Source organism: Electrona antarctica (assembly GCF_951216825.1).
Source record: "Electrona antarctica genome assembly, chromosome: 21".
NCBI lineage: Eukaryota > Metazoa > Chordata > Actinopteri > Myctophiformes > Myctophidae > Electrona > Electrona antarctica.
Window position 1 is genome coordinate 13,720,383 of NC_136802.1, and position 25,259 is coordinate 13,745,641.

A 25,259-nucleotide genomic window follows, 5' to 3' on the forward strand; every position below is an offset into this window, starting at 1 on the left:
CTCTTCCTGTCTACATGTCGAAGTGTCCTTGGGCAAGACACTGAACCCCCAATTGCTCCCGATGTGCTGGTTGGTACCTTGCATGGCTTACGCCGCAATCAGTGTGTGAATGTGTGAATGTAATGCATGAATGTAATGTATGTAAAGTGCCTTAAAGCGATAAAGGCGCTATATAAATGCACCATTTATCATTTTAAATGAAGGGAAATTTTACATCATCTTGTCCCTAACACAAACATTAAATGCCATAGTTTTAGTCATCATAGCTTAGTTTTTTTCATTTAGTTTCTATTTAGTTTTCGTCTGTGGAAAAAAGTAGTCGACGAACATTTTTTTGTTATAGTATTAGTCGACGAAATCAACACTGATGAGCATTAGAGAGTACCAATTATACGATAGGTTGAAAATGGGCGAAGTGGTCCTTTCTACCCATATTTGGGTCACAAACCGTTTATGGGTCATGGGTAAATATATCCCCTTATTTCCTACAGTTAAAAAAAAGACAAACGTCATCAATTAAAAACAATTCCAACATTTTTCAAAATTATTTAATAAATAAAAGAAACAAATAATAATGTAATTTTCATAAATAAACGATAGAAACGTGTACACAAGTATAGGGAAAAGTAGCTCTACAAGAGCTTGTATATCTGCTATTTTCACTATAGTATATGGATCCTGGGCAAACATCATTTCTCTTTTGGGCCTTGAGCTAAAAGTTTGGGACCCACTGCTTTAACCACTTGAGCCCTAGTACACATCAGCGAACAACGAGTAGCGAAAATAGCAGATCGACTATGTAGCTCACGATGCGCCGCGATGTGCTTATAGTAGATCGTCTATTTTTGCTATTTTTTTAATGCAGTGTTCAAAGTGTTTTAAGCTGTCAATATTACCATCTTCCTTCCTGCCACAACATGTTGGTTGTTCTGCTGCTCTACTTTCAAACAGCCCCAGCAGGAGAGCCCATTTTCCTGCCTGATGGAAAGCCTGTGAAGGCGCACTGCCAAGCATTAGCACTCAGATCACTTACCATGCAGTCTAGCTTCTTCAGGAGTGGAAAACCAAACCAAACAAACATCTGTTGGTTTGGTTTTTTGAAGGACAGAAAATAAGAAAACAGACTGGTAACCAATAGAAAATAAACCAGAAATAAGCCAACTTAATTAAAGCATATTTTAAATAGATTTGTGTTGTGTGTGTGTGTGGGGGGGGGGGGCCTTCCTGCCGTTGTGGAAATGCATTTCCGTCTGAGCGGACATGACGGCAGGACTCATGAATGCAGACTTATTTTAATGATTAATGATGGGGAGATATTGAACACATGCTTTTTTGTGGGGGGGCTTTAAAATGCAGGGAATCTTGTTTACAGATGTCTGAGCTATGATTCATTGTTTGTCTGGCCTTCCCTAATGCCATAAAATGCACCTTCCATCACAGATAAACCTGTAATGGTGGAATATCTAGCAGGCTAAACCCATTATCCATACATTTGTGATGCACAGTGGGTGAGATAGTGGGTCTCGAAGAACTCCATCCCAGCACCAGACATACCCTTAACCACAGACATTAGGGAGTCAATCTCATTTGTTTTGGCCGCTGAATCACTACGGCGTGATTTCTACTGACACACAGCATAGCAGATGGAAAAGTGATTTAACCCATTTTGGCTGGGAACCCCTTTTGGTGTTAGCATCATGTTATGCTTTAGCTATTGAAAAATAGCAGATCAACAAGCTCATAGCGCGCCACCGAGTGGCGCGCTACGAACTTGTAGGTCTGCTATTTTTGAAAAATCGAAGAACGACTGACAGAAACATAGCTTTTTCAGAAAACTGTCAGGATATAGAAGACATTTTTTGAATCGGATCTCAGGTCAAAGTGATTTAATTACAGCTGGCGCACGTACACAAGAATACTGTTAGATACTGTTGCGGTTTCAACTCAATGACACCTTGAAGTGGGAGCATTAGAGGAAAGTTTGCGGCGAGAAATAAATGTGACTTTACTGAGAACGCAAAAGAATCATTGATACAGTAAAACTACACTCAGGTCCAGGGAGAATATTAACCCATTTAGGCCTGACCTCGAAATTAAAAAAAAATCTTCTAAATCCTCCAGTTTTCTGAAATAAATATTTTCACGATTTTTCAAAAATAGCAGACCTACAAGCTCATAGCGCGCCACTCGGTGGCGCGCTATGAGCTTGTAGATCTGCTATTTTTCAATAGCTAAATTATAACATAATGTTTAAAACACCAAAAGGGATTCCCGCCCAAAATGGGTTAACCAAAGCTCCTTTCTGGCAATTACGGAATTGGAGAATATGCTAAAAGATTCTTTTTTTTTTATGGATCACCATGACGTTGTCTTGGAATCCCCTCATTGTTTAAGTGGTTTTAAAAATCTAATCCCCGTTAAGAATAATTCGCTTTTGAGATAGTTTGAAAGCTGATTACCTTTTTTTTCTGTTCTTCTGATAATGTCACAAAGCTTATAAAAGCTCTTATTCTATTTCATTTAAAAATGATGTGACTTTGTTATAAAACTTCAACGCGGAGCTAATCCGGGGCGCCTCGGGCGGGTAAATCCCGCCAATCCACGGCTAATCTCGCCCTATGCTGAAAGAAGAGTTGGCCTTCTCTGATATAGCCACGCATCAACCTGTCAGAGGCAATTAGCATTTACACAACTTAAACTGTGCTTAAATACAGATACGGAGAGCAGACACAAATATGGGCCAAAAGAGAGAGGGAGAGAGAGAGAGAAAAAAGAGACAGAGAACACGTGTGTGTGTGTGTGTGTGTGTGTGTGTGTGTGTGTGTGTGTGTGTGTGTGTGTGCGTGCGTGCGTGCGTGCGTGCGTGCGTGCGTGCGTGCGTGCGTGCGTGCGTGCGTGCGTGCGTGCGTGCGTGCGTGCGTGCGTGCGGTGTATTAGGTCTTAGGACCAGTGTTGATCACTGACGAAAACTAAATGGACACTAAATGAAAACTAAGCTATGATGACTAAAACTAAGTATATTGACAATTTCGTCAACAAATAAAAACTAGACTAAAATAGGATATAGGAAGGGACTAGTGGACAAGAGATCCAGTATAAGTCATTTTGTAGAACGGTTGCATGCTGAAAATAGCAGCTAGATCTGCTATTTTCAGCAAGTGTAAAATCAGTCATTACGACGGCATCAAGGCCCGCCAAAATACATTTTAGTCGATGTGATATTTAGTCGACTAAAACTAGACACTAGAACTCTAAAACATTCCGGGTGACTAAAATGTGACTGAAACTAAATAAAAACTATTGAAGAGACTATGACTAAAACTAAAATCTAAATGTGTGTGCCAAAAAACAACACCGCTTAGGACTTTAACTGTGGAGTTGTTGAATGAACCAAAAAACCCCACAGACAAAAAGGAACAGATTGAGTGTCCCTCCCCTCCTTGCTTACTTCAGCAGACTGAATATAGATCGGTTCATCCGCCTTCAGTGTCATCGCTGTGGCGCCTACTGTGTGCTCACTAGAAAGGAAACTAATGGGCATTATCATGGCTCACATGCACTGTGGGCAGGCCAGGATGAACGTGCATCCATGCAATACATGGATACTTCACACATGCACTGCACTGTACAGTACATGCACATGCATATTATGCATGTACATTGATACCAATTGAAAGGCTACAGATTGTGTTGTATACGTCGTCAAATAGTGAATTTCTTTGCAGAATGTTCGCCTGCGTGTGTGTGTGTGTTGCATGGTGTTCTTGGCATGTTTGATGTCCTGATAATTATGGCACCCTAAAGAAGACCTGAAGAAGTCCATCGGAACGTTGGTCAAATGATTTAAAAAAAAAGTGATCGTGGAAGTGCATCATGGCTACGAGCTGTGCGACCTCCTTTCATTGAATACTGATAATTATGACGAGATGCACTGTCCCTCACCACCTCAGTGAAACAAAGACAAATTGTCATAAGCTTCTATTTTTGCAAATAGGTGTCAGTTCTTTAGTTCTAGGCTACTTATGGAAGCATACAATGAGGTCAGGAATATAGGGCCTTATACAGTATATATATGCCTTAGAAATGTCCTACACCCAATGGAGAGCATCAACTTAAAGCGACACTATCACATTATCACAATGTGTGTATACATTTGTTGTAGGGCTGTAGTTATCTCCACCAGGTCACGCAAGCCGGGGATGGATACATGTCGACCAATCTGCAAACTGCATAAATGCAAAAAATGCCGTGCAAGTCATGACCATCATGACGATCAACCCCAAATTTGAATCACATATCGAGGGGCCACTAAACAACAGAAAACCCAAAGCTTTCTCTTCACCACATTCAAGATTTAAGGAGTCATGTGACAATGACGGTCAAACAGGGTTTTGATGTTTGCGTGTAATTGGCTGTCTGAAAATTTCTTTCAAAATGTGTGGGAGGGGCCTTCAGCATTTCTTACCAAAAAAGGCCATATACAGTATAATGAACGCAACATCTAATCAATCAACCCCAAGTTGGAATCGCATGTTGAGGGGCCTCTCTGTAGAGCACACCTCCAAAAGCACTTTCACTTGTGCCCACAGGAAAATCAAAGAAGCAAAGAGTATCTCAATCACTGACAACCAAATCCTGTGATACTGCCAAGCCAGAAACACAGCCTGGCAGAGATTTTCGCTCCACAGAGCACCAGTTTCTAATTCCATTAGAAGCCATAACAACTTCTGTTTGTTTCTTATGGAAGACCCTAGAGCCGTCTGTGAATGTGAAAACTATAAACCTTATTTACTGTTTTGTAGCTGCTACCCTGGGTGGCTGTGACATTGTCCTAGTTCACCGTGTTTACGGCAAAGTATAGCAACTCCAAAAATATGAATCAAGTGGACCATAGACCACGTGGGAATGCCAGGCCGGTGCTTGTCCGTGACACGCATCATGGGAATTGTAGGGACATGGCTGAAACACTGGCTGCATCGTAAATATTGGAAAGGTGGTGCAAGGATGGGTCAACTATGGATAATTAATAGTAAGTGCTAGTCTTTATTACCAGCCCAGCTCCTCCATGGTGAAACCTCACCTTGTGTATTACAAATGGCCAGTGTTGATTTTGGTATAGCAAACTTCTATTTTAGTCTAGTCTTTGGAATGAAACTTCATTTAGTTTTAGTCAACATTTTAGTCACCTGGAATGTTTTAGTGTTAAGTCTAGTTTTAGTCGACTAAATGTCATGCGATTTTAGTCGACTAAATCTACAGTTGATTTAGTCAACTAAAATGTACTTTGGCAGGCCTTGATGCTGTTGTAATGGCTGATTTTACACTTCTGTAAAAATCTGCTATTTTCAGCATGCAACCAAGTGTAAAATTACGTATACTGGATCTTTTGTCCACTAGTCCCTTCCTAACATTTTAGTGTAGTTTTTATTTGTTGACGAAATTGTTAATATATTATATTTAGTCTTAGTTTTAGTCATCCTAGCTTAGTTTTAATTTAGTTTCCAATTAGTTTTCGCCAGTGAAAAAATGTAGTCGACGAACCTTTTCCGTCTTAGTATTAGTCGACAAAATCAACACTGGTGTAAATCAGCCATGAGTCTATGACTCACAGCTACAGTATGCTTTTCAGAGCTTTAACAAGGGCAACGGGGTAGCATGTAAGTCCTCTCACTAGGCCGTTAATGCGATAATCATTTGCAGCATGAGACCTGGTCCCACCATAGCAGGCGTATAGCGTTGCAGCTCGGGATTCGTTGATCCTGATGTGGTGTGGCAACAGTACGGGAACAAGGGCCACACTCTAAGAGCAGTCTGGGCCGTGCCAAGTGCTGTCGACCTCTGCCACTCGAGTTAAGGTCATCAATTACGATAGCTGGTGCTTTGAGTTCGAGTTCAGTCATCGTCATTACAGGCACCCAGCCTCCTTCAACTGCACCTGCAACCTTCAGCCACCCAGTGTGCCTGGCATCGTGATAAATAATTCATACACACGAGAACATGTGAAGGGCACACACATGGTGGTCAGTCAGGGCGTCGCTTCCACGGCTATCCTAATTGGGCATTATTACGTGTGTGCCGATTTGTTATTTCCGAGCGGTTAGAGACGAGTAATAGTTGGAGTTGATGATTTAATATTACTCATACCAAGGCACACTGAAATATAGCAGGGTATAAGAATAGAAACAAAACACCACCGGAGTTGTCAATCACTGACACCGCAGATGGCATGGGTTTCAAGTGCAATGAGTGCTGGTAGATACTGGTATTGTGCCACGGCTCTGTTGGCTGATGCTGTTACGCGTGGCACATTTTGACCAATACATCGCAATCTAATAAAGGGTGGATGAGTAACATTTACTGCACCTTCTGTTTTTGCATTCCCCACCACGCATACATGCAGACCATTCTACAGATAGTTATAAAACGCACGCACGCATGCACGCACACACACACAGATAGGAATCAAGACCGATGTCAAACCCAAATCAGTATTCTGTTAACAGCTTACTTGTGCCTCATTAACGTGGGGTCTAGATGTTGCCATGGCTACTCAGCAGAAAGGCCATCGGGGGTTCACACAGTGTCAACCCTCCCCCTCCCCCCGTCTACCCTCCCCACATGCACACTCCTTACCACTCTGTCGCACAAGAATCATTAGCACCCGTCATGATTGGCTGATGAGTGTTGGGGGAAGTGATAAGCTTGATTTATACTTCGTTGTACTATGGCGTCATTAAACATAGACAGATATACATGCACACGGTTTTCTTTATACCTCTAATATGAACGTACAATTAATTGCTTTAATAACTGATGCATTTAATGTTTTTATTTTAGAGACTGAAATAGACCTAACTCTATTTTTATTGTTGGTGCATGGCAAGTTCAACATGGAAATAAATAATACTTGCTGCCAAGCTTCTGTGGATGCGTTTCATTTTTTTGTGCTGAACATGTTCTCATATTTAGTTCGCAGGTTAATGAGCTCTCTGGTGCGAGTAGCAGTCCTGTGAATATTTCAATTCATAAGTTCGTGTTGGATAATGGTAGACTATTTGATGAAACACAACGCAAATGTCATTTAATTGTGTGGGTACTTACATTTGTAGGTCGCGTTTGCCATTCGGACAGCTAAGAGGGCTACACAAGCAAATCGAGTTTAGTTCGGTAGACTCGCCCTTGAGGGCTTTATAAGCCTCTTCCCCTCAAGGCTATTTGGTTTCAGACGACACTTAACCCATTCTGGGCGGGAACCCCTTTTGGTGTTTTAAGCATTATGTTATGCTTTAGCTATTGACAAATAGCAGATCTACAAGCTCATAGCGTACAGAGTGCCGCACTACGAGCTTGTAGATCTGCTATTTATTTTTTTACATTGTGAAAATGTGGCGCAAATTTGGAATATATATTCTTTCAGAGCGAACATTTTTAACTCAAAACTTTGCTTCTGGGTGGTCCCTGGAACAACATATTTTGAGATGGGGTTGGCAGCCAATTACATATAATTTTGGGGGTCCTTGACATGAAAATGTTTGAGAACCACCGACATAGAAACATGGGTTTTTCAGAAAACTGTCAGGATTTAGAAGCTAGGTCTAATGGGTTAATATGGCGCAGACACGCGTGGACGCGCATACCGAGTGGCGAGGAGCTTGTTTCGGGAAGGGCCTTCGCGACGCAAACCGGGTATTTTCTTTCTTTTTTTTAACCACCATGAGCATTAGTGAGGACCAATTATGTTGAAAATGGGTGAAGTTGGGCAGAAACCTTGTACAGTCCAAAACCATTACTTTTCAGGAAATGGAAAAAAGAACCAGCTAGTGTTTCAATGGATCCACGGTAATTATTATTTAGTCACAATCTCTTGTTAATAATTTTAAATGATTCAATATTATTGATATAACCTGGACACACTTGCTTCACAATGCGACACTTTGTGAGCTTGTAGATTGGCCATTTTTTTTGTTACTTTTGTGAGAGAGTAGCAGTATGACAAAGTAGCGTATTAATTTACGGATTAAAACAAAACAACAAAAAAACATAAAAAGTTGAAATATGGAGTTACAACAAGGTTTCTGACAGACAGCAACGATATGTAAATTAAATGTACTAGACCGGTGCCCGGCTGTAGTAGCCTGGCTAATAAGCCAGACCAAATCAGCCGTTGGCAAAAAAATAATTGCCTGCCGGCGGATTACGGTCTGGAGAGGCTCAATTGTACGCCCATTTCCTACACCAGAGAACTGGTGTGGCCAATCGGGACACGGTATGCAATATGGGTGGGCTTTGGTACAGTGACGTTCAATGCTTGAGACCTTTGACTGACAGTAGCTCTGACCAATTGCGTCAAAGAGAAAATGTTTGAACCCGCCCCCCGGGAAACAAGAGCACTAGAGCACTGAGTCGGTAACGATGGAAGTTGGAGATCCATGCCCCACCCGGCTATGCAATACCCGTTGTATACCCGTGTCAGAGTACCCGTTCCACCCATCTGTCTGTGTCCCTTTTATGCCCATATATGGAGATTTCTGTCTCTGTCTCTCTTTTGTTGCGGTTCTGGACACCGTGGGTCCGACCGACTCGACACCGGGCACTGCACTCTCCGTGGTGGTGTGGAACATGTGTGTCTAATTTGATGTCAATGGGTCTAACGGTTCTCGACAGGCGCGCCTGAGCCATGGAGCAAACGGAGCAGCTGCGGCACCATTTGAAATAGTGGTGTCGCAACGCGACACCACTATTTATCACCCCCCCCCCCCCCCCCCCCCCCCCCCCCGCGGCCGCCGCCACGCTCGAAGCGCACGGTGCGCGACAGCGAGAGAGAGAGAGAGAGAGAGAGAGAGAGAGAGGAGGAGAGGGTGTTTGTCTATGTGTGTGACAGTGTGAGCGCGGCACGCGCGGCGCGCGTGTAGTGCACGCGAGCGATGTCTCTAATAACATAACAATACTAATTACTATGGCCGCCGTGCCAACTGAACTGCTGAATGCTGCTGCAATTTAATGTTAGATATTAGATTCTGACGGGGAGGGATCTATGATGAATGATGACGATACAACACCGGGGTCGCCGAGCCCAAGCGCGCTGCGCTGTCAGCTCGTCTGTTGTATAATAGGGCTATAATTTATATGTTTTGTTTTGATATCGGCGCCTTGCCAATGTCATGTGTAGCCTAAATAGGCCTATGCCTTTTTATGATGCATTTTGTCAGTTTGTTCATATAACTTGCGTGTGGAGAGGGAAAGTAAAAGCCACTTTTCCTTGTGAAAATGCGCGAAAACGCGCGTGCACGAGGCACATGCACGCGCATTTTTGCGCGCGCGCTACGCGCGCGCATGAGTCCAAATCTGTGCTCCCCCACCTGGAAACGAAGTTAGGCGCCCCTGGTTCTCGAGTTATGTGCATTACAGCCGTACACATACATAAGTACGTATGTACGTACAGACAGAGAGACAGACAGACGTACATAGACATGGTGTATTTTAGATAGACTAGACCTGTACGTGCCCGTCGGCCACCGGCCTACTTGAGAACGATGCAACTTAGGAACCTAATAATACCCGTTGTCAACATGTCATAGCATCCATTTTAACTATCTGTCTGTGTCCCACATGGAGATCTCTGTATCTGCCAGTCTGCCTGTGTCTGAAGAGTCCAAACTGACTCAATTGGCTGAGGCAGAGGCCTGGAAATTGCACAGGTGAGGGGACTTTGGCTCATTAGGCCCACTGGCAGAGCCTGATGCTGAGGCAGGGGCTGGAAATTGCACAGGTGAGGGCACTTGGGCTAGTTAGGCCCACTGGCAGAGCCTGACCAGAGCCTTTTGTGGTGTTTAAGTCCAACCGACTCGACACCGGGGGGGTGTGGAACGCGTGTGTCGAATTTGAAGTCGGTGGGGCAAACGGTTCTCGAGTTATGTGCATTACAACCGTACACACACGCACGCAGCCACGCACACAGACAGAGACGTGGCACATTCATAGTTACAGTTGGAGGCCATCGATATTGTCCTTTTCTTTTTGCTGAGGTTTGCGTGATCTGCGCAAAAGGACAGTTAACCCATTTTGGGCGGGAAGCCCTTTTGGTGTTTTAAACATTATGTTATAATTTAGCTATTGAAAAATAGCAGATCTACAAGCTCATAGCGCGCCACCGAGTGGCGCGCTACGAGCTTTGTAGGTCTGCTATTTTTGAAAAATCGTGAAAATATTTATTTCAGAAAACTGGAGGATTTAGAAGGATTTTTTTAAATTTTGAGGTCAGGCCTAAATGGGTCAAATGATAAGGGACATTATCGGTGGCACCCAACTGTATCTGTCAGTTACAGTGTTGGTCCTCTGGAAGCTGCCATGTCCCCAGGTAAAGAGGGTGCCTCTCTTCACTAATGGCACTTCAGAGGACGACCTTGTTGGCTTGAAAATGAGCACACTAAGTAGAAAGCTTTAATGTATAATTATGCACTTGTTCCAGGGGAACTGTCGCCACTCAGTGGGTTAAACCATTATGGAGCAGAACACTGAGAATAAAGGGGGCAAAAAATAATAATAATAATACTTATTTTTTCCTCCTCCTCAAAATAATTAACAGTGTTCCGCCAGTTAAGTGAGGATAATTAGTAGATGGTGGAATGTTTACATTATGCATTGGCACTATGGCAATTGTATATGATATGTATTATAATACAAATGTGTAAAAATTGTATATTGCACGTCAAAATTTATATTCCAACTTTGAATGACAAGGTGCCAACATTGTAGGCACACTGTAGTAGTCAGTAGTCAAAATCTGTTTCAGAAGCTTATCTCGGGATGCCCTGGTGCCTCAGTGAACTGTCATTTACTGAAAATGTGTCTTTCACTCTTGCCAGCCAATGGTTTTGTCTCTCTCAACTCAGCACTCAAGAAAGAAAACAAAATGCAAAAAGAAAACACCTGGTACAGTACTTACTTATTATTACCATGTAGTACCTATGGTAATTACCTGGTAAATACTCAACCGTAAAAGGAAGGGTTACCTAATCGGGTAACCTAACAAAATTTGTACCTGAAATCAAATCAAATTTAACACAATCATTTGAGTACAGGTTCCAGCCTGTATCATCAGAATTTATGTCAGCTCATCAAGTTCTAATGGTGTTCCAATCCCCACCTCTATCTCAAGTTGATGTTCAATTTCTTTGTGCTCACTTGACACCATGATTTACAGTAATCTCTTACAGCTCCCTTGCGATTGCTGTGTCATAAAATGGCCACCTATTGAGATAATTAGCTGCTCTTCTTGTGTTTACACACGCACAACCACCATAGAAAACAGCAAGTGAGTGTTAATTAATGTTAAGACTGCCCAATAGGGCACAATATTGCGTCAGATGTGATTACGCAGCGATTACACCAGAGAGCGCTCTTCACCAATGTATGAATGATACTAAGTTGCTATAGGAGACGGATACAACCGGAAATGAACCGATGTGAGAATTCCGCCTGCCGTCCGCCTCAACGTTATCAGATTTAGAAGAAAAAAAAGTGTCTTAAAAAAATTATTTTCCCAGATTGCGTTTTTGGTCAAAATAAGCTATATTATATATTATGTCGGAAGTGAGGACGCTGGCGTCGACTGTTCGCCGCTTCACCTCCCAATGTATGAATGAATGAACCATTGTAAAGCACTTTGAGCACTTGGAAAAGCGCTATAAAAATGCAATTCATTATTTTATTATATTCACCGGCCCATAACTAAAGAACTGATGATCGCATTTACAAAATGAATTGAAAAAAACTAAACAAGATCGTCCACCCCTTCAGACAGCCTTCGTTTACATCATGGACACATCTCAGGTCCCATGGGTCGACAAAATGAGGTAAAAACACTGAAAAACACTGGCAGTGGTGGAAGAATTAATTAACTAATACCTGGCAATCAGTCAATGACTGTGTTAACCCATTTTAACCTGAGATCAGATTCTAAAAATGTCTTCTACATCCTGACAGTTTTCTGAAAAAGCTATGTTTCTATGTCGGTCATTCTTCGATTTTTCAAAAATAGCAGACCTACAAGCTTGTAGCGTGCCACTCGGTGGCGCGTTATGAGCTTGTAGATCTGCTATTTTTCAATAGCTAAAGCATAACATAATGCTAACACCAAAAGGGGTTCCCGCCCAAAATGGGTGGAGAACGACTTATGTCCTTTCCCTTTTAGACTAGTCTAAACTAGACAAGTCACTTTCATGAGGAACACTGATCAAAATGAATACATTTCAGTTCAATTTCACATTATGGTTTCTATCTACTATTAGGTACTATTTGTTTGTTACGTTGTGATACTTGACTGTTGTTTCTTTAGCATGAATGTATTTTGTAATGTATTTTTGAAATGCAATGTACTTTGTAATGTAATTCAATGTATTCTGTAATGTTTTAATTAATTCCTGACTGGACTCTTGGAATATTAGCCGAAAGGCTAAAAGAGTCTAAGCCCCCTCTCTCTCTCTCTCTATCTCTCTCTCTCTCTCTCCCCTATTCATTTTCTCAGCCGGATCATTCAAGCTAGGGACTCTGGAAGGACCGCGAGAGCCTGGAGGCATTAGCATTTCAGGACAACTGCTGCACTTCATTCTCCAAGCACCTGGGGATTTTCCCTGCAATGCACTCCGGAGAACCTTTATTTACAGCGCGCAGACCCTTCACTAGCAATACCGTATGGCCTTCCTTTATGCGAGGCTTGCACTTGACCGTGCATGGTTTCAGTTCTATAGGCACCACATGTATGTATATTAGTGCTACAAATGGCGACTGTCATTGTGGCCAGCACATCGTTGCTGTCGGCCGGAAGCCCGGAAAGCCCTTGTATGTTCAAAACGTTTCAGGGAATGGGAAAAAATCTGTTCCAATGGATCCAATGTAGTCATTATTTAGTCACAAGCTCATGTTAATACCTTTCATTGGTTCAATATTTATAAAACCCACAGACACACTCAAAACTGTTCAGAAATAGGGAAAATGGCAGATCTATGAGCTCACAGCGTGCTGCGCCACTACATTGAAGAGACATTAACCCATTTAGACCTGAGGACGATTCTACAAATGTCTTCCAATTCCTGACAGTTTTCTGAAAAACCTGTTTCTATGTCAGTCGTTCTCAAAACCTTTTCCCCAATAATATATGTAATTGGCCACCGACCCCATCTGAAAATATGTTGTTCCAGGCAGGGGCCCCCCAGAAGCAAAGATTTGACTTAAAAACATTCGCTCTGAAAGAATATATACTCAAAGATTTGTGCCACATTTTTCAAAAATACAGCTCGTATGAGCTTGTAGATCTGCTATGTTTCAATAGCTAAAGTATAACATAATGCTGAAAACACCAAAAGGGGTTCCCGCCCAGAATGGGTTAAAATGAAATGAAATTAAATCTGTATCTTAGGCTACAAATCTTAGGCTACGAGGTTCCAGCCTGACAAAGACCACATCCAACTCTCTGTGGGGCCTCACGGTGCTGCCCGTTTGCACCGTCTGGCTCCTGCCTGCCGCATTCACAGCGGGCATACAGTACAGTATAGCAGTCGTTGGCCATGGTTTCAATGTTGCTAGGCTACCTGCCTTTGCCGTTGTTTTCTGTTTGAAAATTCAGCGTTCAATAAAGCGGTTCAAGGGAGACCTGTGGGTTTGAATACTGAGCGATGTGAACCTGCGAGGGAAACTAACAACACTAATAGCTTCTTTTTTTCTTCCTTTCTTTCTTTCTTCTTCTTTTTCTTTCACAATAGGCCTTCGCTGTGTCTTTCCTCTCGCCTGACTCAGTAGCGCAACACTAAAGTGTCTGACTCCATGCTTCATCACCTTCAATCACAATATTCATGCGGTGGAACATTTATCATCTTCAGCGAGTACATTTCTCCTGTTTTCACGGTGTGCAATGAGTCACAACCACCAAGGTGAAAGACGCTTCTTATATGGTCACGTGGGCATGAATAGTTTCACCACCTTACTCATGCGCCGTTTAGAATACAGGAGTAATTATTATTCCCGTTTCGTACCCAGTCTGCTTCCAGTGCAATGATATAGTGGACGTACACCGACGCTCAAATTGTCTAACGCGATGAGCTTCCAAGGTTAAAAGGGTGAATAGGCAAGCTGCTCGACGGGGCCGCGCACAATTTCAGCGCTGCCCTGTTTCCGTCTCCCGATTTGCTCTCAGCGATGACAGCGGTGTCTGTGGAGAAGAGTTTGACCCCTGCACGTCGGAGGCCCAGCTCCTTGAACCCTGCAGGGCGGCACACGCCGACCTCGCGACCCCCAGCCACGCGGCCACCTGATTTCCCTTGAGTCCAAAAAAAACACAAAGCCGTCGGTTGACCCACGCGGGTGATCCTACCGTCTTTCACAGCCGCATGCAAATGACCCCCCCGCCTGCCCCCCTCCTCCTCCCTGTCTGTGGAACCCACACAAAAAAAGAAAAGAAAGGAAAACAGAGAAAGCTGCTGTGTAGATAGCAGTAATCCCTGTTCTCACTGCTTTACAATCTTTTGGGGGAAATAGGCATTCTACATGTCTATTTCATGTTCGGAATTCATGTTTATGCATAATTCATAATTTGTTGGACAAACTTTTTGACACTTTTGGTCAAAGTGTAATTCTAAGGGATTTGTCTGGCCCCCATATATGCGTCCATATCGCGCAGCCAGAGTTATTTCAATGTTTATCTAACGCAAACTCTAAAAAGAGCCACATAAATATTTCAGCTGCACTTCTGCTCTTGGCAAAAGGCTGTTATGGTCACGCAGACTCATGTAGGCATTTCGTTAAGTGCTGTTTTCAACCATCTTCGTCATTTTGCGGCTGGGAAGAAAATTGCTCTAACGCGGTTAATTACTCGATGTCGACAACATGCTTCCTGGGGAATTGCGTTTATGAAAGTCAAACGGAGGAGGCAGTTAGTGCGCTGCAGTGCACCATACATACAGCCATGTGAATGAAAAATGATAAACAGCTCATACAGTGAAGACCCCTGCTAATTGTTTTTGTGCTGCTTTCCTGTTTCATACCGTATAGTTGTACTGTGTTATCTAAAATGCTTGATGTGATGCAGAGGAATGTATAGCTGATCAATGTCTGTTGGCTGTTTGTGTGTGTGTATATGTGTTGGTAAATGGTGCATTTACGTATATAGTCTATATACACTATACAGTACAGTAGTGTAGTGCCTTAAAAGTGCTTTACAATGTAAATTCACACACACACACACACACACACACACACACACACACACACACACACACACACACACACACACACACACACACACACACACACACACACACACACACACACACACACACACACACACACACACACACACACACACACACACACACAGGAAGCGAGACACCTGCTGATCAGGAGTAGCTACCGGTTCAGTGTATTGCTCAAGGGCACAAAGCCATGGAGGAGCTGGGAATCGAACCGGCCACATTCTCAGGGGCGTTTCTTTTTTTTCCGCAGGGGCGTTTCTAGTTAGTGATCTCGCGGCCTAGGGTGGCAGGATGGTGGTGTGTGTGTGTGTGTGTGTGTGTGTGTGAAAGTGTATGAAAGCATGACGGCAGAACAGGAAAAAAACAACATGCCACCTCCACGAGTGACCAACTTCAGCCAAACCGACCTAGCACCATGCCACTAATCAAACACCAGCAACACGCTGGGAAAATCGGTTGTCATTGCGCATTCATGTCCGCCTACCCTGACCCACAGCTTGTGAAAAACAACTCTTATGCTGTTCTGTTCAGCTTACTTTGCATTTCATTCAGTTCATTCTCCTTCCCTGGGCGGTCGACGACATTTTGGATCCTGTGTGTTCGCTGTCCTGTCGTCATACACGAAAAGTCACGTCTGCATACGAGGGAGGTGTATTATGAAGATGGACGACGCTGTCAGAGCAGCGCGGTGTTTGTCGCCATGCGAGCATTTTACCCTACTCTGTTATCATTATCATAGCTGATGTTATTGTTACGGTGGCCATTTCAGGAAGCGGGTACGCTGCCAGAGACGACGGGAAGAATAGCAAAATGGAAAATGCAGACATTGGAATTCATGGGCACGTATGGGCTGTATAATATCTATATTTACAGATAATTGGGGGGCATACAGTCCGACTGACATGTCTCGGGAAGCCATAATGGAAATCTGTGTGGCCGCGCGCGGCGAAAAAGGCAACCGGCAACAAAAGAAAGTGCTGTGTGGTTGATTTATTGTTCCTGAAGGACATCTGTATGGTTAATGGTCCAAACAACTGCACGCACCAAACATGCAGCAAGGTTAAACCCAGCGTGCACGCATCGAGCGCACGCTGCTTTTTTATAAGCCGTGTCACACATCACAAACTAGGCAGTGTGTGTATTAGCTGTAATCGAAATTCAGCAGCAACAAATTCATTTAACCCATTCTGAACGGGAACCACTTTCGGTGTTTTAACTAAGCATTATGTTATACTTTAGCTATTGAAAAATAGCAGATCTACAAGCTCATAGCGCGCCACCGAGTGGCGCGCTACGAGCTTGTAGGTCTGCTATTTTTGAAATATCGTGAAAATGAGGCACAAATCTTTGAATATATATTCTTTCAGAAGACTTTTTTTTTTCCATTTCGATCTGAATGTGTTAATACTCCAAGCAGTAGCCAAACCACCGCGGCACTAATGTTGTAGATAATAATAATGCGGTGGGGGAGGGGGAGGGGGGCGGGTGGGGGCTAATGGTAATTGCAAACACATTGCAGCACTCGTCACAGTTGCATTGAACAATGCACTTCACAGCTTCATTGACGAGACGTGCATGGGAATGTTCTCCCGCTTCTATTGCTCTGTTGTGTTCCTTGCTCTGGATGTCCTTTAGGATGCTGAAGCAGGTGTGATAAATGCTGCCGTTTAATCCATTGAGACCTGGAACGCATCCATGTCACGTTAGCGTTTAACCACATTAACCATTAACCCATTTTGGGGTGTTTTAAACATTATGTTATAATTTAGCTATTGAAAAATAGCAGATCTACAAGCTCATAGCGCGCCACCGAGTGGCGCGCTATGAACTTGTAGGTCTGCTATTTTTGAAAAATCGTTAAAATGTGCCTTAAATCTTTCAGAAAATTGTCATGATTTAGAAAACTATTTTTTTTAAATTTCGACGTCAGGCCTGAATGGGTTAAATCAAAGCACTCCGGTATCCCCCCCCCCCCCCCCCCCCCCCCCCGCCTTCACCCCCCTCACCCACTCTGGGGAGAAGCAGGATGCCGCTACGTAGATTGATATCGGGAGGACTGGCCATATCCTGCGAGGGTTGACTGATGGTCTGCCTGGATAAAAAATGAACTTTATTCCCACTGCACAGGCTATGATTCATGTTGTGCTCCCCCTCCCCCCCCTCCACAACATACACACGCACACGCACACACACACACACACACACACACGCACACGCACACGCACACACACACACACACACACACACACACACACACACACACACACACACACACGATGCAGTACAGTACTCCATATTGTAGTGGACTGCCACACCCTCTGCAAAATGACATTGCAGTGTTTAGCGTATATGTGTGTATGTTCTACCGCACTCGCTGTGTCCAGAAGCATTTAGTCTCCGTTATCAGGCTTGCGGCAGGTTCTATATTTATATTATATTAACCACTTTAACAGTTTAGCTGCATAACCCATTTTACATGCCATTTAATCCATGTTTCTCCCCTACGTAATAGGCTATACCCGCTATTTGTTTCATGTGTTTATTTCGCCGTACTGTATTAATTTAAAATAAATACCGGATTTGTCGCGGACCTGGTGACGAGGCCGTCGCGTTATGACGACGAAACCGGGAAATCGACCCGTGCTCTAGCTGGGCTTTAACCCATTTTGACCTGAGATCAGATTCTAAAAATGTCTTCTACATCCTGACAGTTTTCTGAAAAAGCTATGTTTCTATGTCAGTCGTTCTTCAATTTTTCAAAAATAGCAGACCGACAAGCTCGTAGCGCGCCACTCGGTGGCGCGCTATGAGCTTGTAGATCTGCTATTTTTCAATAGCTAAAGCATAACATAATGCTAACACCAAAAGGGGTTCCCGCCCAAAATGGGCTTTAAGGGCTTCTGGGAAAATGAGTTCAATGCAAGTGAACGGTAGTTCTAACTGCACTCCAGCAGCCCTCGCTGCCTGTTGTTGTTCCGGGTCGCGATGCTCGCATATTTTTCTCTTCGACAACAAGCCATGGAAATATTTTCCGACGGATTTTCATGGACTAAAGGCACAAATACTTGGGCGTATGGTGTATGATCCAAAGGTAATAAAACAATCCTGCCAGCCTCGGTGGTTAATGGATATATTAATTGATGCCCTATTTTGAGCATAAGCAAAACATTTCCAAAATTCATTGTAATTTAAGGGGGAAATAGTTGATCTATTCTAAATGAATAGATGGATGGATGGATGGATGGCTGGATTAAATAAGGTTTACGTTGTTAACTATCCCTTGTGGGATTAGGAGGCATGTTTCTCCCCGTATGCTGAGGCAAATATATGAAACCAACTGTCTTTGATGTGGGTAACTGTGCATGGCTGAGTGGTTTCTGTCTTGATTTGTGTGTATAGGTATTGTGATCTCGGTGACTATACTGTACAAGCAGTGGTGGAAGTAGTAATAATGTGTTTTTACTTAGAGGACCATTTCACCCTATCTATCATCATATAATGCTTTTTATAACATGGTACCATTTGTGTCTACTCACTCTGTGTCTCAGAGGAAGGCTGTGTACTGTACTGCAGGGGTTCTCAACGTTTTTGGCCGGGGACCCCCGGAAATGCTTTGGCAATGTCTCGGGATCCCCGCCCCGCCCGCCCCGCCCCCTCCCGACCCCCAATATAAATTGACTGCTACAATAACCTTAATAATAGAGACAATACACCATAAATAAATACTGAAACCAGATATAATCATTAGGAAGGTGTATGCATGTACTATGTGTACCATGTAAACTCTTAATTTTCGATTTTCCATCCATTCAGTTGGGAGGGAAAAATAAAATTAAAAACACTTTTTTTTTTTTTTGAAAAATAATTTGGGGACCACCCAAAATAATTTGGCGACCCCCCGAGGGGTCGCGATCCACGGGTTGAGAACCCCTGCTGTACTGCACAGTTCAGAAACCTGCCCAGCGCCTACCAGTGACTGATAATCTCATTGGGGTAGGCACTGGTGTCTGAACTGCCCACAGCAATAATAATATGCCGGTAGATGTAGCGGAGTAGAAGTACAAGAAACACGGAAATACTCAAGTAAACTAAAAGTATACCTCAAATTGTACGTAGTAAATGTACTTTGTTACATTACACCACTGTCGGGAGTAGGCTATTATATGTATGTAGGCTATTATATGTATGTAGGCTATTATATGTATGTAGGCTATTATATGTAGGGGAGGTCAAGCCAGTTAGCCACATAACTGTTAATTCATTTTGCCTTTTCAATTGCACAGGGAAGCCATGCCGTTATAAGAATCCTTGTCTCGTTTCATTCTGACTCCTTAACCCATTTTGGGCGGGAAGCCGGGAACCCCTTTTGGTGTTAGCATTATGTTATGCTTTAGCTATTGAAAAATAGCAGATCTACAATCTCATAGCGCGCCACCGAGTGGCGCGCTACGAGCTTGTAGGTCTGCTATTTTTGAAAAATCGGAGAACGACTGACATAGAAACATAGATTTTTCAGAAAGCTGTCAGGATGTAGAAGACATTTTTAGAATCTGATCTCAGGTCAAAATGGGTTAAAGCAATCTTGCCACCATCCAGCATTCTGACACCAAAGACAGTAGAAAAGAGAGCATGCTTGGTGACAACCGACGGAAGGAAGGTTCCCTCCTATGGGGATTGAGTGGCATCTTTCATCACACGTAGGCATTTTGATACAGACCAATGTCCAGCAGTGGACACTGGGCCAATCCCCCTGGGCTGGTGAAAGGCCATACCGTAATCCTTTTCCATGAAATTGAAACCCCTCACAGTGGAGGAAATACAACCCCCAGCAGTATATTAACCCGTTTTGACCTGGGAACGATTCTACAAATGCCTTCTAAATCCAAAAACAGTTTTCTGAAAAAGCTATGTTTCTATGTCAGTCGTTCTTTGATTTTTCAAAAATAGCAGACCTACAAGCTCGTAGTGCGCCACTCGGTGGCGCGCTACGAGCTTGTAGATCTGCTATTTTTCAATAGCTAAAGCATAACATAATGCTAACACCAAAAGGGGTCCCCGCCCAAAATGGGTTAAGCTTGCCCCGTCTTTGCCATTGATCAGCAGCGCAAATGAAAACTGCGATGGAGATCTGTTAGCCATTGATTAAAGGTCAGAAGAAGCCTAACAGAGATTGAATAACAATAAAAGAGATCAATGGCGCAAATATTGGTCTTAGGGTGAATTCATATTTATGATGTAACAATGATTACATAGCTCTTGGACTGGCACTGTGGCAGAACTTGCACCAAGTTAATCATATTAATATTACCATTAGTTGTATTTAAAGTAGAGTACTGTAGTGTAGAGTTACTAAGCTGAAATCCAAAACAAATATTACAGTGGCTCTATAGAGCGTCGCAGTCCCGCCTTCTACCCTGGCCCAGGAAATGATTCTCCGTTCATTTTCCTCATAGACATTTCAGAAAGTATTTATTTAAAGACGTTTACGCCGCGGACAAAGCCAACTCGAGTCGTGACAAATCATGACAACAAACACAATTTTTTGGGCCGAACAAATAATTAGAAAGAAGAAAAAAACGGCAGGTTACAACACTTTTTTTGTGGTTTTTCTTCTTTGTAATTATTTGTTTGGTCCAAAATATTGTTTGTGTTGTCATGAGTTGTCACGACTCGAGTTGGATTTGTCCGCGGCGTAACCGTCTTTAAATAAATACTTTAAGAAATGTCTATGGGAAAAATGCATTGGGTTTCATTTCCTGGTCCAGGGTAGGAGGCGGGACTGCGACGCTCTATACTGTATGGGCTCCATTTTCGTCACCACTAAACCCCTTACCCCTAAACTTCTTTGCCTTTTTTTTTACTATTTTGAAAAACATTTTTGAATAGTTCAACTAGCCAACCTACATTGACACGTTGTGAGCTTGTAGACTGACCATTTTAACTATTCCAAAATGTTTTGCAAAATAGTAAAAAAAAAAAAAAAAAGGCAAAGAAGTTTAGGGATAAGGGGTTTAGCGGTGACGAAAATGGAGCCCTATATGTGCAAATACTATAGATGTTTAGCCACTTAATTTAGCCGCATGTTTTTTAGGTATGTTCACCTATCATGATTATAGGGTTGACATCCTTTGGGATTTTAACGATTCGGGTATCTTGATTGATTCCCTCTTAATGGTCGGATTCTTAAACTTTAATGATTCCTATATTTTTTTAAATCTATATAATTTTGGACTTCATTAACATTTTTGATAAACACAAATTCAATCATACATGTAGTATTGTATTGCATACATAATTATTGTAGTGGTTCTCAAAATGATGTTCAGGGACCCTCTGGGTTATTTGAGGGGATTTCAAGTGGACCGTTGCAGGTCTGTAACCCTTTTGGTTCCATTTGTACACTCTGAGTCATGATGGTCCTTGAAATCAAAACGTTTGAGAGAAGCTTCGGTATGTAACAGTAGCAAAAGTGAAGTCCACATACCAGCTCTGACGTTATGATAAACGGTTCCAAATGTGATGGAACCAACGTTGAAGCACTCGGCCCCACTGGTTAGAGTGTGAACTGCAGGCGGACCCGTGGTTTTATGACAAGGAAACCCTGTGCAGCTGGGGTTTAACATTGAGCGCTCGGTTGCACTTCCGCATTTGCCAACCAAAATTTGGGTGGCAAATGTGGAAGTAGACGGTTCTTCCGGGTGCTTCAAAACGCCACTGAGCAACTTCTACTGAAATGAACATCAGGGGGCGGGGCTGTCGCTCCGGTTCGGCCTCTATCCTTTCATTACTCTATGGAACCAACACACACACGCGTCGGTCAGTAGGACGTCCCACACCTACCTACGTGAACATGCTACAGAAAGACACTGATGAAAGCACAAACGACTCAAACGAGCTAGCCAGATGAACCCGGGATGACTGGAGGAGACGCCGCTGGAGGACTCGTCTGAGGACAAAGAGATGCCAGGCCCGGGCCGGCCTAGCGGTCCGGGCCCCTAGGACTGCTAATCCAGCCGGACAGCGTGTGATGGGTTCGACTCCCCATCTCTCTCCCCCATAATCAAAATCAAATGAAGTCTAAAAAATATCTTTAAAAAAAAGAAAGAGATCCCAACACTAACATGCCCAGAATAGGGATGCTAGGTTTAATGTGGTTAAAATACAGAATGATAAATAGTTGACTAGTGGTTGGTCTTCACACTACCTCAACCCTTCCCCCAACCTAGTGGTTGGTCTTCACACTACCTCAACCCTTCCCCCAACCTAGTGGTTGGTCTTCACACTACCTCAACCCTTCCCCCAACTGTTTCTGGATATGGTTAGTGGTTGGTCTTCACACTACCTCAACCCTTCCCCCAACCTAGTGGTTGGTCTTCACACTACCTCAACCCTTCCGCCAACCTAGTGGTTGGTCTTCACACTACCTCAACCCTTCCCCCAACCTAGTGGTTGGTCTTCACACTACCTCAACCCTTCCCCCAACCTAGTGGTTGGTCTTCACACTACCTCAACCCTTCCCCCAACTGTTTCTGGATATGGTTAGTGGTTGGTCTTCACACTACCTCAACCCTTCCCCCAACCTAGTGGTTGGTCTTCACACTACCTCAACCCTTCCCCCAACCTAGTGGTTGGTCTTCACACTACCTCAACCCTTCCCCCAACCTAGTGGTTGGTCTTCACACTACCTCAACCCTTCCCCCAACCTAGTGGTTGGTCTTCACACTACCTCAACCCTTCCCCCAACCTAGTGGTTGGTCTTCACACTACCTCAACCCTTCCCCCAACCTAGTGGTTGGTCTTCACACTACCTCAACCCTTCCCCCAACCTGGTGGTTGGTCTTCACACTACCTCAACCCTTCCCCCAACCTAGTGGTTGGTCTTCACACTACCTCAACCCTTCCCCCAACCTAGTGGTTGGTCTTCACACTACCTCAACCCTTCCCCCAACTGTTTCTGGCTAGTGGTTGGTCTTCACACTACCTCAACCCTTCCCCCAACTGTTTCTGGATATGAATTGTAATGCCAAAAGGGGAAGATAATTAAAGCTACTTACCCTAATGATACTTCTGCTCCTGAAGCACTCTGCTGTGTGACTTGATTGAAGGGGCACAATGTATAAGTATACCTACAGGAGGGGGAAGAAACACAACATTGATACAACTGGCATGTGTGGTTTAATGCACAACACTGTCCTTATTACTCCAGAATGGTGTACTTTTCCTGTCTTTTTCTCTCCTTTTGTGCAAAGTAGTAATGGATAGCTATACATTCCATTGACAGGAGACAGACAGAGTGGACAGACTAGCTTGTTCTGACTCCATCATGGCCCATAGCACTTGCCCTACCCCCTTAGACAGCACTTTTTAGACTTAGATAGCATTTGAAACAGACTTATAGCATGTCATGTAGACAGCACAATAATTGCATTGTATGTAGTCATAGCACTTCATAGTATATATGTACAGCATAATATGTATAGTTTATATGTATAGTGTCATTATATAGATATGTTCTAGTTACGTTCTTAGCTTACGCATGTTTCTTGATAAATGCATTTTATATATGTGATGTATTCCCATGCTTTTTGTTCTTGCTTAATGTAAGTCGCTCTGGATTAAGAGCGTCTGCTAAATGCCTAAATTGTAAATTCTCTACCATGACAAAATAGAAAATCAGAAGAGTTAGCTGCTAGAACAGGCCATCGCCAACCTAGCAGTGAGGACTGGTGTTGGAAAGTAGACTCAAGACCCTTAAATGAAACCCTATAGACGGATGGGAGAAAGACAGCAGGACCTTTTCATTGGTCCATAAAGGAGAACCAATGTGCTAATTATTACCATTCACTGAAGATTACACAACACACCACGGGGATGAAAAGAAAGAAGGATTGAGAAAAAGAGAGTGCTGAAAGCATGGATGATGAAGAAAATCGGTTGCCATAAAAGTAGATGTGGCAAGTAGCAGTCAGGGATCAAAAGCTGTGCAAAAGAAACGAAAGATGAAAGAAAAGAAGGAGGAAAAAAAACCCTGAACATCAGAGGGAGCGCAGGGTTGGAGCAAGAGAGGTAAGTGATTGGCTGCCATCCTCTCTGCTCATGCCCTTATTTGTGGGGCACATTAAATGTTTCTCATCTCACAGAGTTTCATTTAGGTACTTATCCTTTCATGTCTACTGTATGCTCCCCCACGCACGCACGCACGCACACACACACACACACACACACACACACACACACACACACACACACACACACACACACACACACACACACACACACACACACACACACACACACACACACACACACACACACACACACACACACACACACACACACACACACACACACACACACACACACACACACACACACACACACACACACACACAGAGATAAGGTCCAGGGGAGAAAGAAAAATAAATCAGCATTTTTTTTTGACTGCAGAGTAAGCAGTACAGCTCACAGTGGAATTAAATGTCTCACCGTGACTCAGTTGGGAATATTACCCCCCCCCCCCCCCCCCCCCCCAAGAAATCTGACACTATGCAGCAAGGTCCCCTATGGAATGTCTCTCTCTATACTGTATACAGTAGCTGTAGTCTGTTCTCAAGTCTGTTCAACGATGAACAGTGTTGAGGAGTGGGTTTCCTCACCGTCCGTGACCTCCTCAAGGACACCCACAGTCAGTAACGTAATCCCAGGGCCGTTTAGCAGGACGCCCACCGTGACCACGCCATGGGGAGGACCAATAGAAACCTTACGTGAGCATTTTATGACGACTGAAATACCCTAGGCATCAAAGGGCCCATCGGTGGAAAGTTTCCACCGATGTGCGCTTGAAGCGTGTCACAAGAAAATTCTACAAATACGCCACATTATCCGTGCTTTTGAAGTGGCCAGAATGCTGAGCAAGATATATAGTCCCAAATGAAAGAATGCAAAGTGCGACTTCAGCCTCCCATTGAACCGTTTCCCTCTCCTAAACTGCCTTTATCATTCTTTATACAAGCC

At 43.4% G+C, this 25,259-nt stretch overlaps 1 protein-coding gene across 3 annotated transcripts in view; it reads right to left on the reverse strand.

The window, feature by feature from the left end:
* Positions 1 to 25,259, reverse strand: part of LOC306914465 (glucosidase 2 subunit beta-like) — a 227,131-nt gene that overhangs the window by 16,105 nt on the left and 185,767 nt on the right. For all 3 annotated transcript variants that reach the window (XM_079491499.1, XM_079491498.1, XM_079491500.1), the window contains exon 13: positions 23,300 to 23,371. In XM_079491499.1, coding sequence (XP_079347625.1) covers positions 23,300 to 23,371 — 72 coding nt within the window. The remainder of the gene's footprint in view (positions 1 to 23,299; positions 23,372 to 25,259) is intronic.